This window comes from Ammospiza caudacuta, chromosome 20 (assembly GCF_027887145.1).
Source record: "Ammospiza caudacuta isolate bAmmCau1 chromosome 20, bAmmCau1.pri, whole genome shotgun sequence".
NCBI classification, from domain to species: domain Eukaryota; kingdom Metazoa; phylum Chordata; class Aves; order Passeriformes; family Passerellidae; genus Ammospiza; species Ammospiza caudacuta.
This window is the reverse complement of record NC_080612.1, coordinates 9,692,416-9,707,270: the sequence shown is the minus strand read 5'-3', so window position 1 is coordinate 9,707,270 and position 14,855 is coordinate 9,692,416. Positions and strand designations below refer to the sequence as shown.

General features: G+C 43.0%; 1 protein-coding gene across 2 annotated transcripts in view; it reads right to left on the bottom strand.

Annotated features, from left to right (window-relative positions):
• Nucleotides 1-14,855, bottom strand: part of VPS53 (VPS53 subunit of GARP complex) — a 64,213-nt gene that overhangs the window by 39,541 nt on the left and 9,817 nt on the right. For both annotated transcript variants that reach the window (XM_058817690.1, XM_058817691.1), the window contains exons 5-7: nt 5,795-5,881; nt 5,449-5,564; nt 4,257-4,376 (exon numbers count right to left, since the gene is read on the bottom strand). In XM_058817690.1, coding sequence (XP_058673673.1) covers nt 4,257-4,376; nt 5,449-5,564; nt 5,795-5,881 — 323 coding nt within the window. The remainder of the gene's footprint in view (nt 1-4,256; nt 4,377-5,448; nt 5,565-5,794; nt 5,882-14,855) is intronic.

The window sequence follows — 14,855 nt, the reverse complement described above, 5'->3', positions numbered from 1 at the left end:
AAGACTCCTCGACCTTATCAAGGAATGATCTGCTTCTTTAATCTTCCCATTTGAGTTCCATTAGTAGGAAAAACCCACGAGATGATCTGACAATGCTGGATTCTTTCCTGGTGCCAAATGCAGAAAACTCCGGTCCTTTAAAATTGATGGCTGAAATATAAATTTATATCTGTGATTTAACTGGATGTACGACCTGCCTTCCTCAGGATTTATTTATGGGGATTTTGTTGGAAAAGCTTCCTGCCTGCAGTGTCAAAAATAATTCTCACTTAAGCTCTCTGCTTCACAGGAATGTTCAGAGACTCCTCTGCTCTTCCAGGTAAAGACATCCAGCTAACAGCTTCATAAGTGGGAAACAAAATGTTGAAATCTAATTCCATTTGTTGAAATAGGAGTGGGGAATTTAATCAGTAAGGAAGAAGCCACAGCTACAGGTTTACTCCTGCCTAAATTCTACAAGAAAGCACTTGTAGCTCATGTGAGAATCACAGAAAGAAATATTTCATTCTTCAGGAAAAGAAATGGGAAAAAAAAAAAAAAAAAAGAATTTTTTTATCTTCTAAATAATCCAGAAACAAGAAGTGTGGAATTAGGAGTCACAGAAATTAGTGAGTTTAGTTTGTATGAACAACTGGAAGCTATCAGCAGTGATACTTCTTTCCCTCTGAGTGGCTGTGGGGACCTTTCTGTTTGACAACAGCTGCAGTGCAGCACAGTGGAGGCACTGAAAAGAGCAGCAGCCAGATTCCTCAAGACTCAACACATTTAAAAGAGCCTCTGTCAAACAGTTAAAAGCCCTGTCCACAAGCTTTGTTGGTTTAGGCTCTGATTCAGGAAAGTACTTAAGGATAATCTTAATGGGGATTCTCGTATCCTTAAATTAAGAAACTTGCAGGAATGCCTTGCTCCAGTGGGATGTTAAAAATATGTATTTTTTAAAAATAGGTCCTGCATAAAAATCTCTCAAAAGCAGGCAGGGAGAACAAGTTTGAATCTCTCTTTTTTTTTTTTGTTTTTCCCTTCATATTTTCTAAGAGAGGGACAGAGCAGAACCAAAGTTGAGGTGTGGGCAAGGACAGGGAGCCCCAGTGCCCTCCCAGTAAAATTCACTTTTTATACAACCACACACACAGAGAAACACTCAATTATTTTCTCGATTATGAACACGCAGCCAGAAGCAAGAAAACCTTTCTGCCACCTCTTTAGAGCTCACCTGCCTTAGGCAGAGCACAAGGGGGGCACCTGCTTCAGCCACTGGAGATTATTGCTCCTGTGGAAAGCTGTCAGCAATAATTCAGAATATTCTCCATGCAGTGGAAAGTGCAGCCATAAAAGCCTGGACATTCAACCCTGCACCAGGTGAGCTGGCTCAGCAAGCCCAGATAAGATATTTAGGATCCCTCAGAGCCTCAGAGGGTTTGATAAGGGTCTCTTTCCCTGGGTAGGTTCCCCCAGAACCTGGGATACCCCAGCAGCCATCCCACACAGCAGGGAATTGCCTTTTCCTGGGGCTGCCAAACCCTCTGGTTATCCAGCTATTAATGATTTCTGTTCCTCTGACTTCTGTTTTATTATTAGTGGCTTTTGTTCTCTGTTTCCCCTGCCTTTAAAAAATAAAAACAACAAAAGCCACTGCTATGTTTCAAATGACATTCAATTACTGGAAACCACAATTCCTTTAGCCAAAGCTACCAGAAATCTTAAACCAAGCCTGGCAGCTTGCTGAGATAAAAAGAGGCTGAGCCAGCCTGTTTTCCTGTGGCAAACTTATAGTTATCTTTCCCCTAAATACTTTCCAGGCTTTTTTCCACTACCTGCTAGGCTTGCAAGACCATTTTTTCTGGGTGGGTTTGGGACCACTAATTGTACCTCCCTCCAAACTCAGAAAACAGCAGAGCATTAAGAGATAAGAAAATATTCCTGTTTACTACAACAGCTACCAATGCACTGCCTTAGAAATTGCTTTAGGAACACTCTTAGGAAAATATTTACATTTGGCTCTGAACTGTGACATTTTTACATCAATACTCAACAGGAACAGCACAAGAAGCCAACTAATTGAGAGTTCAGTCCAGGTTTCCAATGAATCCTTACAGTGGGATTTTGGCTTGGTTGTTTTCAAAGGGACAGAACAGGTGGAAAACAACATTAAAAACACATCATTGCTTCTCACAGCATCCAGGAGCAGCAGCCTAAATTGGATACCCCATGACAAAGAGCACATCCAACAGCACCAAGCAGGCACTTCTCCTTCCCATGGTTTCCCATTCATACTTGGCTTCACTCCATTCACACCAGGAAAAAAGAGGCTTTTTATTTCAGAAAGCAACAGAATCTGCTCCTTGAGCAGTGCATATAAAGGGGTTATTGTATATAACAGACACTGGTTATGTCACAGGTCTGTGCCAACATCTACTAAAGCGTTTCTTGCCTTCCCCACCATCCTAGAGGCTTCACTTGTACCATTAAAACAAATCCATGAGATATCAAACCCCAGCAATTTCACAGTCTAAAAATACCCCTGCAACAAGCCAGGCAAACTTCCTCTGATGTTTCATGAATCACAAAAGGATTTCCAAGCAAAAGAGAGAGAAAAGTCAACTCCAAACCAGGCCCTGACACACAGCCACGGAGTCAAACTCCAAAAGCAGAATAATGGTGACATGGACCTCCCTGCAGGAATTTTCTGCCTGGATGTGGAAAATCAAGTTAATTTATTTTTATATCATCCTTTAGGATCATTCCAGTGGAGACAGCAGGCTGAGTAAAATTTAATTCTCAGCATTTCATGACCCAGAGTTCGTGCAGGATTTGCTGCAAACCAAGAACAGGCTGTGCAACTTCACAGATGCAACATGTAAAAAACCTGTATTTTCCTAAATTGTGTGCTCCTCAAGCATATTAAAAAAACCAAAAAGGATTATTGGAAATATTTAACCCCCAATTTACACATGGTACAAGCTGCAAGTTTTCCTTCAACCCAGGCAAACTTCCTCTGATGTTTCATGAACCACAAAAGGATTCCCAAGCAAAAAAGAGAGAGAAAAATCAACTCCAAACCAGACCCTGACACACAGCCACGGAGTCAAACTCCAAAAGCAGAATGATGGTGCCGTGGACCTCCCTGCAGGAATTTTCTGCCTGGATGTGGAGCAGTGAGGAGCCCCCAGAGCAGCTCCTTCCACCCCACAGCAGCCTCCTCTATCACTACCAGATGGTGCAGCTCTCCCTGTATAAACACTGGGAGGAAAACCCTGCCGAGGCAATGCTAAAAATAGGAGGAACAGACTTTCTTGAGCTTTTCAGATCCTTATCTTGAAGGGAGAATAAAACAAAAGAAGTTTTCCTCCATGTCCTTGCCAGTCTTGCTGGCGTGACTCGAAACCACCCTGACTTTTAGCAGGAGCCTGAATTGGTTTCTGTAACAATCAGCAAACTACAAAAGTATTAAATAATCATCCAGCAGAAAGGGAAAACCAGCCAGAATTCTAGAGCAAGGCTTAAATTATATTTGGCCTTTAAATGGCCAATGACAGCAGGTTTCTGCCCAAAGGGCATTACCACTGCAAGCAATCTCTGAGCACAAGGTTGGAATAGACAACAGCCTCAGCTCAGAAAAGCACTGACATATGTTTACATTTCCTTGATGTTCATGTTCATTTAAGCAAATGCTTATGGTCAGATGCTTTGTTAAACAAGGCCCCATTCCTTCTCTAGATTTAGAGTGGATTTTTCTTCTGCTCTGCTTCATGGATTCCATCTGTGTTTTCTGGAAGAGGTGTCTGTGCCATAAAGAAAGTCCAACAGATTTACATGAAAACATTACAAACAAATCATTCAAACTCTGTTTCCATCACTAAACAACACAGGGAGCCAGCTGCTGTCTTAGCAAAGGGAGGCACCACAAAAAATTAATGACTGTGCCTGGGAGACTCCTTTGAGTACCCCAGTAATGATCAAAGTCACCTCAGGCAGGGACAGCACTGTCCCCCAGAACAGGGATGACCTTGTTCTCTCAAATCCCAGCTGTCACATCCCAAATGAAGCCAAGACTGAGGAGAAATGGTGGCTTAGTGGCCACTGAGCCTTCACCTACTACTGCTGAGGGTGGTGGGGACTCACACCAAACCTCACCAAATTATTGTAACTCCAGAAAAATCAAAGCTTCACCTCCTTGAGATTCTGAACCTGCCTAAGACATTTCCTACCCCTCTTCCCCAGCAGGAAAGGGAATGCTCAGGGTTTGAACCTTTTACCTTTCAGAGAGCTGTCGAATCTGAGGGATCCCCATGTATTTGTTGAAGTGCTCCAACACATTCACCACGCCTTGCAGAAGGTTGGCAACCTCCCCATATTGTCTCCTCCTGGTCATAGCCCTGCAGAGGAAATTAAAGATTTACAAAGGCAGATTCAATGAAAGTCCTGGGGGGTAATTCCACAGGTTACTTCATCCCCACTGGGTCACACTGGTCCCTACTGACATTTATTTTTCTAAAACACGCAGCTCTTCATTAACATTCCAACGCTGCATTAAAATTTCACTTAAGCGACGCTAAAATAAACCAATCTGGCACAAATCTAACAATGCCTCAAAAAAAACCATAAATGTCAAAGCAACACTTGGCAAGGAACATGTAAACTACTGAGTGCATCCACTTCCCAGTATGGGTCTGGAGGCAGTAAATGTTATTTCACTGTAATGACCTGAGTGAAGCCATTCGTCATCACACACAAAGTGTGAGTTAAAGCTCCTCTGGAGGAGAAGGATGCTGAAAAGCCATTAGCCTTGACTTCTCTGTTAATAACTTTCACAGGGAACTGACAGGGAAAAAAAAAAGAAAATCAAGTTAATTTATTTTTATATCATCCTTTAGGATCATTCCAGTGGAGACAGCAGGCTGAGTAAAATTTAATTCTCAGCATTTCACGACCCGGCGTTCGTGCAGGATTTGCTACAAACCAAGAACAGGCTGTGCAACTTCACAGATGCAACATGTAAAAAACCTGTATTTTCCTAAATTGTGTGCTCCTCAAGCACATTAAAAAAACCAAAAAGGATTATTGGAAATATTTAACCCCCAATTTACACATGGTACAAGCTGCAAGGTTTCCTTAAACTCATAAAAATTAGAGTTGACCTTTACCAAAACTCATTGCAGTTTTAGATACAAGAGTGACAAAAATCCTCCCAAGAGTACATCCCTAATGAGGATTCCTTACTGAAGCCATACTCATTCCTCATCACCAAAAAGCAACAGAGAAATACAAGCAATCAATGCTGCAAATTATTAAACACAACAACCCAGGCTGGGGGTCACTCAGAGCAACACAGACCTGCCAGCAGAAATCCAGACCTGGGAGCAAAATTCCCTCAGAGAAACCAGGCAGGCTGTGCCAAACCCACTGAGAACACTGCACAAACATCACACCAAGAATTCCCAGACTTACTCCAGAGAATCCACCCCCCCTGCCAGCATGTGCAGGTGGTTGAGGGTGGTGATGGAGGTGGTCAGGTGACGCTTGGCGTGGTCCAGCTGCTTGATGTCCCTGGTGATTTCCTTCACCTGTGGAATGAAAAAGGATTCTGGTTCAATATCAAGCCCCAGCAATGGAATTTTCAGGAGATAAGAAGGCACTCTCTCCTCTTTGGGACCGTCAGATCAGCAGCCCTGTGGACACCACAGGTTCAACACAGGAAATTCCCAACCAGCCAGCACCAAGGACAAAAATGTCACTTGCCAGGAAAAGTCAGTGTCCTCTCCCTTTCAAAGGCCAGAAAGAAAGTGCTGCTCACCATTTGTTCAGATTTTTCAGCCTTGTCTTTAATATCCTTAATTTTACCAAAGAGCTGTTGAATGGCTTTCTGGGCTTCTTCCAGGGCCTGGAAAAGAAACAAGGTCAGAGAGGAAAGAAAATCTGCATTCAGTTTTCACCTTTCTAAGAAATACACAGTTGCTCTTGACACTCCCTGGGGCTGGGGCACTGGAGGGGAGCAGCTTTCTTACAAAGAAAATAAATACCAGCAGCACAACAAAAGTCAATATACCACGTTGGAATATTGAACCTGAGTGGGCCAGGGTTTCAGTATCCACTTTACAATAATGATTTGGCAAAATTTCATCTAGATATTTTATGAAAGCAGCTCTTAAGGGTTGCTGGAATATATTTTGACTAATTCCATACTAAGTGTGGAAAAATAGGTAGAACTTACTCCTGATCAACAGATATTTAGAGCAGAAAAATGAAACCTCCACAAGACCTCTATGCTCATCATTAATTATAAATAAAAAACACACATATAGAACACTGAGTGCTTGCCCAAACCCCTTGCTGAATTAACAGGACATTATCCTGGTGGAAAACATGAGGCTGATTCCTTTGGAATGGGCACCTCAGCCTCCCACACACCTGCAGCAGGAATGGCTCTTCCTAAGCACAGGTAAAGAGGTGGAGCCCAGGAAATGGCTCTCACCATTTGATAGGATTAAAAGACATTTTTAATATTTAAAATAGGATTTAAGTGCTATTTTCTTGGGGCACCTGGTCCCTTTTATTTACTCAGCCATGGCAGAGCAGTGTGAAGCACACGTGGATGCAGTGAAGGAAGCCACATGTCCAAAATCCAAAATCCAAAAACACATGGCCAAAATCTGCCTTCTGCAGTAATTCTACACGTTCTGCCTGCCCAGCCTGATAACATTTCCAGCTCCACTTTGTTCCCTGCTGTTCAGTGGGCTTCTATCCCTCTGCTTTTATATCCAGTCCCATGACCAAGGTTACAGCACAAGCTACAAGTTCCTTCAGCAAATAAATTTAACACATCTTCATTTGGAAGTGGATGAGGAAACTATCTGCCAGGAGCTTTTGCTGGAATATAGCTGGGTTATAATAAAAGTAGAAAAAGCTGGAGATGGTTTATAATTCATTTTCCAGAGTGGGGGGGGGGGGGGGGGGGGAAGGAAAGTCTCCTCTGAAAAATGTTCTGAATCATGTGAAAGTTAACACTTTATGCATTGGTGTCACAGATTTTCACAGAGGGACATGAAAATACAAAAATGTGTGAGGGCTGAACAGTCCACAGCAGCCTCTCCAATTCTTCTGAGAATTCAATTTTCTCCTCCATTTAAAGGCTTGTGGATTAAGTGCAAAGCAAAGGAGCAAAGAATGCTCTTTTCAACGTATTTAGCTCTGTCTCTGTGCTCAGGTCTGCAGTACATTACTCTGTAATTAATAATTAATAATTAATAATTAAATTATTAAGCAAGCAGCAACTGTTTTATATGGTCTGAGCTTTGGATAGGTCTGGATAAAATTCAAGATTCAGCCTGAAATTCTTCACGGATGCCAACTGCTGTCTCCCTTTGCTTCAGCACTAACAGAAAATGCTGATTTTTCTACACAGTCCCAGAAATTCAGAGCTTCTTCAAAAGAACCTATTTCTCTAATGGTGATATTTAATAATTGTGATAAAAGACAGTTAAAAGAAATCAATTAAACTTTTTTTTTGCTGTACACTCTAACCATAGCATCTGAGAGTAAAATACTGAGTGTAGAAGAAACAAATAAAGAAAATTAACCAATAATAAAGAAAATTAACCAACAAAAAAAATTAACCAATAAACAAATAAAGAAAATTAACCACTAATGAAAGAAAACCATCACCTTCCCAATTACTATAAAGACAGATTAAAGCAAATAGAAAAACAAATTTCAAATATAAGAAAACACCTCATCTTTAATAAATAGTGTTATTAGGGGATAAGAAAACAACATCTGGGGCATGAAATTAGGTCTAATTGCTCAAGGTGCAATACAGAAGTTTATTAATGTAACAAATGACTGCTCTTTCAGCTGTAAAAAGAGAGGGGAAACCACAGAATCCAAAAAATGCATTTCCCTTCACACTCTGCTCCTGCTACAAGGGTGAATCATGAATTTTAAAAGCATTTTCTTCCTGCTTTTGTTACTATTTTATTAATAGGTTTCTTTTGGACAGAAATTCTAGGGAAAAACAGTATCAAGAGGCCAGGAATTGCTTTTATTGCCATGATGGATGAGAGGCAGTGCTCTCCCAGCTGTGCCCCAGCACCTTGCCTCACTCATTTATTGCTTTCCTCATCAGTGCAACTGGGAAACATGGAAATGCACACACACCCCAAACAGCAACCAGGAGTGAAGTTATTGCATTTCCTGCAGTTCATTCTGGGGGCAGAGGAGCAGGAAGAAATAAAGAGGCTGGAGACATCATCTGTTGTGGTTGTACGAAACGAGGATGTTGAAAACAAGGTTGTGACACACTGGAAAAACACCATATGACTCCAATCAACAGCTGAGCCTGCAAGCTACAATTAACCCATCAGAATTATTTATTCAACTTTGTGTAACCTCTGAGTGCCAGCACCAGCTGAGAATCATGGTGGGGATGGAGAGGGCTGGGCTGGGAGGCAGAGAAAGCAAGGTCCAAACTTCTTCCCTAAGGTTTGCCCCATGCTTCCCAACTGCTCTGAGCAGTGTAAATTTAGCAAAGACCAGCTAAATTAGTAAATTTGGCAGGACCAGTTGAATTATTTATTCTATTTTGTGCAACCTCTAAGTGCCATGAGAATCATGGTGGGGATGGAGAGGGCTGGGCTGGGAGGCAGAGCCAGCAGTGTCCGAGTTTTTTCCCTAACGTTTGACCAAGGCTTCCCAACTGCTCTGAGCAATGTAAATTTAGAAAAACCCACTAAATTTGTAAATTTGGCAGGAGCAGCCTTGGGGGGAGTGGCTCCAGGCACAGAGTGCTTGGTACAAGCCAGGGATCACATTCCTCCTCTGTGGTTTAGAGTGTCTGACACATCCTGGGTGCAGGAGGGAAGGAGGAGATGTGGCCTGTCCTGCTTCCAGAAGTGAGTCCCCAGAATAATTCATGGATAGGAACACACCAAGGTGTTAAACTCCCCAGTTTAAGGCCACTGTGCTTTTTCAGCCATCCCTGCTTTTCAGGCAGGATTGACGCAGTGGGAGCTGCTGTGCTCACACCACACACAGCAGGTGGAAAAACTCCACCCCAGCTCACAGCCTGAGCCCAGGTAAGCTGGGCAGCCAGTGAGCAGCTCTGCTGTTTGCCAAATTCTCCAAAGCTGGAGGGAAAAACACAGCCCATGAATCAGCCACAGCTCTGCAACCTCCTTCACCTTGAGATGCGACAGCAAAAGACTCCAAAGGCAGCGGTGTAAAACAATGGGGAGCAGAAGTAAACCATGAATCACTGGGAGACTGCCTCAAAAACTGCTTTCCTTGGCATTGTCCCAAGCAGCTCCTGAGGTCAGACCACACATCATTCCTTGTGTCACCCCCTCACACCAGATCTTCCAAGCAGCAAAAGGAGAGAAGAAAATAACCCAAGCGAGAGGTGGGACCAGACTGTGACTTGTTTGTTAAATTTGGAAGTGATGCATTCTTTAAAAGGTTATGTTCCAGTGACTTACAGTACCAGGCTGACAAAAAACAGTGTTAGCAACAATAACTGCAGCCAAAACAAACCAGCCCAGTGAATTACAGCCAGTCTCTCCAAATCCCTGCAGTGCTGCAGATGGACACAGCCTCCTCCTCCAGCCAGGTACAGAGCTGTCACATCACCCCATCAACCAGCAGCTCATTAGTGGGTGTGTTAATTTCCAAATACCTCTTTATGCATCCCATCAGGAATCTTGTGCAAGAAAATACCTTCAGTACCAGGAAATATGCAAATAGGAATTAAGAGGCCTGTGTGTTACTAGAAGATGTCATTGAAGTGGGAGAAAAAGCAAATTTTCAGATGGAGTTCCCTTGCTTGGGGATTAACTGAACTAACACTGGGGATTTTTTTTTTTTCCCAGTAATGGTTAAAATACCTCCATGGTTTCTATTTGCTTGCTGGTGTTGTGCTAGAAACATGTTATTTTTATTTGATTCTAGCCAATATATAGTTCAATTGAATGTTGTTATTCACATCAGAAAGCTGCCCTCTACCAAGTGTTTTATAGACACTTGACATCTGCCAAATTCACAGCATCCAAATGCATTTTTAATGTTACAAATAGGGCTGTGGTCATGATGCTGAGAATTTAATGCTCCTGGCCTGGTCCCTGCTCTTGAATTCTGAGTGTTAATGCTTCTTTCATTTGCTACCACACTTCCAGCCCAGATCAATGAACATCTAGACCACGACTAAAAATAAAGTTCCCATCCCCAAATTCTCTGAGGAGCCTCAGCTGTGGAGATTTCAAAGCAACCCTCTCACACTGGAACCAGCCTCACATTTTCTGCTGCTGAAACCTCACACAAACGAGTCCCTCCAGACTGGGGAAGGGTGGAAATTTTACTTTGATTCTCAGACTGATTTCATTCGAGAGAAAACCCTCAAGTTTTAACCACTGCAAGCTGAAGCCTGGGTTGTCTCAGCACAGGACAGTGCCCAGCTGATTTCCCTGAGCAGGCAAACCTGAAGGGCTCATCACCCTGGGGCTTGATTTGAGCACATTTCCACCCTGGCAGGTCAGCAAATAGAACATAACTACCACAATTGTCACTGAAGAAGAGAGTTCTGTGTCATCAGCTCCAATCCCAACCACTCAGGCTGCACAGGACACTTTCCATCAGCACATTACATCCAACGCTGCACAAAGCTTAAAATTGCTGGAGCTGCCCCTTCACTTAACCCCAAATCACGCTGAGAAATCAAACCCCACGTTCTCCACAGCTGCACAAACACTGACAGACACAGGGGGTGAAGTGACAGCTGACTTCCAGGTAGTTCTGGCCAAAACCTTGCAGATTCATCATTACCTCATGGTAATATTTAAAATGAGAACTGAAAATAAAAAGGTTAAAAAATAAAAATTTAAAAATAAAAAAAGAAAGGTTGATGCTAGTGGTGCAGCTTTAGAATTTGGGGGATGGCAAGGATTTGGGAAGAAATGGTTTTACACCTGAGCACTGGGGGCTTCTTGGCCCAATATAGCATAAATGCTATAAATGTATTATATAAATACAGTATAGTATTATATAAATACCATAAAATACTAAAAATGTATTATTAATGCTATATACGTACTTTTAAGTATTTATAAAAACATATATAACCTTTTGGAGGGTTACTACAGCTTCACCATCACCTCATGGTGGGTTACTACAGCTTCACCATCACCTCATGGTAATATTTATAATGAGAATTGAAAATAAAAGGGTTAAAAAAATAAAAATTTAAAAATAAAAAAGAAAGGTTGATGCTAGTGGTGCAGCTTTAGAATTTGGGGGATGGCAAGGATTTGGGAAGAAACAGTTTTACACCCGAGCACTGGGGGCTTCTTGGCCCAATATAGTATAAATAATATAAAAATATTACATAAATACTATAAAATACTAAAAATGTATTATAAATACTATAAATGTACTTATAAGTATTTATAAAAACATATATAACCTTTTGGAGGGTTACTACAGCTTCACCATGACCTCATGCAGGGTTACTACAGCTTTACCATCACCTCATGGAGGGTTACTACAGCTTTACCATCACCTCATGGAGGGTTACTACAGCTTTACCATCACCTCATGGAGGGTTACTACAGCTTCCTCACGTGGCAGGTGAGCAGCCACAGCCTTGCCCACACCCAAAATTAAACACTATTATCATGCAGAAAATCTCTGCAGCCACTCATTATTCTCCTTATCTGCGTCAGGATAGCCAAGGTGAGGCTCTGCCCTCCTGTTGGTGTTGACACCCTGATTGCAGGGTTTGCTGCACCTCCCTGTGCCCAGCACACACCTTGGAGAGCCCAGGGACCCTGGAAATGCTCCTCACCCTCCCTCCATCCTGGGCTTGATCGGAGGGAAAACACTCTCAATTTATTTGGGAAGGCTGTAAATGACTGAGGGGCTCCAGCTGATTTGTGTGCTGAGGTGTTTGCACACTGCAATTGGTGATATTTGTAATTTCAGAGCCACATCTGAAATATCAGAGCCACATCTGCAATTTCAGAGCCACATCTGAAATATCAGAGCCACATCTGCAATATCAGAGCCACATCTGCAACATCAGAGTCACATTTCAGAGCCACATCTGAAACATCAGAGCCACATCTGCAATTTCAGAGTCACATTTCAGAGCCACATCTGAAACATCAGAGCCACATCTGCAACTTCAGAGCCACATTTCAGAGCCACATCTGCAATTTCAGAGCCACATCTGAAACATCAGAGCCACATCTGAAACATCAGAGCCACATCTGAAACATCAGAGCCACATCTGCAATTCCAGAGCTTGACTTCCATGGGGGGTAAGTTTAGCAACCACTCAGGTTACATCAGGTTTTGCAAGATGAATTTTTATCCAGGTTCATGTGCTGGTTTGGGTTGGGAAAGAGCTAATTTTCTAATTTTCATCACAAGTATGGGGCTCTTTCTCTGCCCCAGTCAAAACCAGCACAGGTGAAGAGTTTAAAAGCAAATAGAAATGGGGGGAAAGGACAGGCACACCAGGAACTCTGCAAGGAGGGATTTCCAAGTGGAATTCCTGTCAGTTTACCTGCCATAAGCACGGATGCAACACAGCTGGAACAAACATGACCACACACCAAAAATGTATGTGAGGCAACAACAACAACAAAAAAAGACAAATAAGGAGGGGGGGGGGGGGGAAGAATTTTAAATATCCACAATATTTAAAAAAAAAATAAATATTGTGGATAGAGGGGAAAAGGGGGGAAAAAGGGGGGAAAAACCAATTTTAAACATCCACAATAAGACACAGTATCCTGCCTGTCTGGAATTCTATTTTCAGGCTGGGTTTCTTGCTTTGCTGGCATCAAAGGCACTCAGGACTGGTCACAGTTTGCAGCTTGCAGTGCCTCCAACAGCACCAGCCCCATGCCCAGGCTCAGGCTGCAGGGCAGGAACAGCCCCTGAGCTCAAGCACAAGGCAAGGTCGAGCTCAGACCTGCTCCTGCCTTGCAGCAGATGGCAAAAGTTGTGCCAGCATGAGAATAAACAGCAGCAGCTCTTCCTGGCATGCCATTCACCTGAAACCTTGCTCACTGAACGTGTTCTGGGCTAGAAAAAGCTCGGTGTCACTACAAGGGAAGGACATTGTCCAGCTGTCACAATTCACTAGGGAAATGACTCTGAATGAAACTCACTTTTGATTCATTTTGGCAGCTCAGCTCCTGCTTATTATTCATGGGTTACAAAAGAACATTATGGGACTTTAATCACTCAGCTGGAGCCTTACAGGATCTGTGGCATGACTTTTTATAAAATATATGAAGTCACACAGCTTAAAACCCCATATTTAACCCCAATCCATTCACTATCTTAAAAAGGTATTGAAATCTAACACTAGTCATATTTCATATGCTCACATTTCAGAATAATGACCCATTCATAAAAATCCAGGTGATAAAGCTTAGCCAGGCAGGAGAGAATGAATACAACTGAGAGATGGTGCTTACAACACCAGGGATTGTGACACAAAATAGCTCCCAAATATTCCAGAGACTTAGGTTTAATTATTTATTAAGAGATTATGACAGCCAGTGCTGTCCCAGCAGCAGGGACACATCAACACCTCCCATGTGAGCCAAACCTGGCACTGGGGCCAGGGAAGCAGCACTGGAATTTGATGGCTGGAAGTGTTTAAATAAACAAATAAATGGCAGGGAAGTGCCTGGGGTAGGAGATGTGCAGGCACTGGGTGCCTCAGTTCAGCAGGAAACACGACCTGCAGTCAGAAAGGAGGTGCAGGTGAAGGAGGGAGGCTGAAGCAACAGAGCAGCTTCCTAAGCAGGTTTGCACACACAGAGCACAAAAGCACCTCCCTGCCTGCCAGGCTGACACTCCTGCAGCTCAGGACACGGCTCAGAAAACCAGCAGAGAGTCACAGACATGTTTTATGAAAAATCCTTTCCTTGGGATTTTTCCTCCTGAGAAGCTGAGAGGCCTCAGGAACAAAATGTAAACATTGATTATCTGCTGCTGTGGAATGCAACAGGTGCATCTGTGATTGGTCTCATGTGGTTATTTCTAATTAATGGCCAATCACAGCCCAGCTGTCCAGACTGTCTCAGTCAGTCACAAGCCTTTGTTATAATTTTTTTTTTCTATTCTTAGCCGGCCTTCTGATGGAATCCTTTCTTCTATTCTTTTAGTATAGTTTTCATATAATATATATAATAAAATAATAAATCAAGCCTTCTGAAACATGGAGTCAACATTCTCATCTCTTCCCTCATCCTCAGACCCCTGTGAACACCACACACCCACTGCCCTGTGCTGCACCTGCATCCCTCTCCTCTTCTGCTCACTCTCCATCTTCATCTCCTCCTTCCTCCCTCTATTGATTCTGCAAAGTGTTCCCTGATCTCTGTTTAAAGACAAGAAAAACCAAGGGAGTATTTCACATATTTCCAGCCATGACCTTGTCAAACCCACAACCTGTGGGCATTTTTCTCCGCCAGACACAGCCTCCTCCTCCTCCCACAGGCTCAAACCCTGCCAGAGACTGCAGCACACCCAGGGCAGGGCAGGCAGAGCCTCCCCACAGCTGCAGAGCCCAGATGTTCATTTTTACATGCCAGGAGAGAGGACAGCCCTGGCTGACCAAAGGATGGGATGGCCAAGTGAACTGTCTGGGCAGCAAGGAAATATTCCTATTATTTGACCACAGCAGCTGCCATCCCTTTGCTTGTACTGCTGGAGTTATGAGAAAGAAAATCTATATCGCTGTTTTCATGGAGCAAAACACAGAAGGAGCCAAGCAAAGCAATCCAAGTTATCAGGCAGTATCTTCAGCCATGAGAAATATCCAAAGCTTTTCCCAGCCCAGGCACATCCAT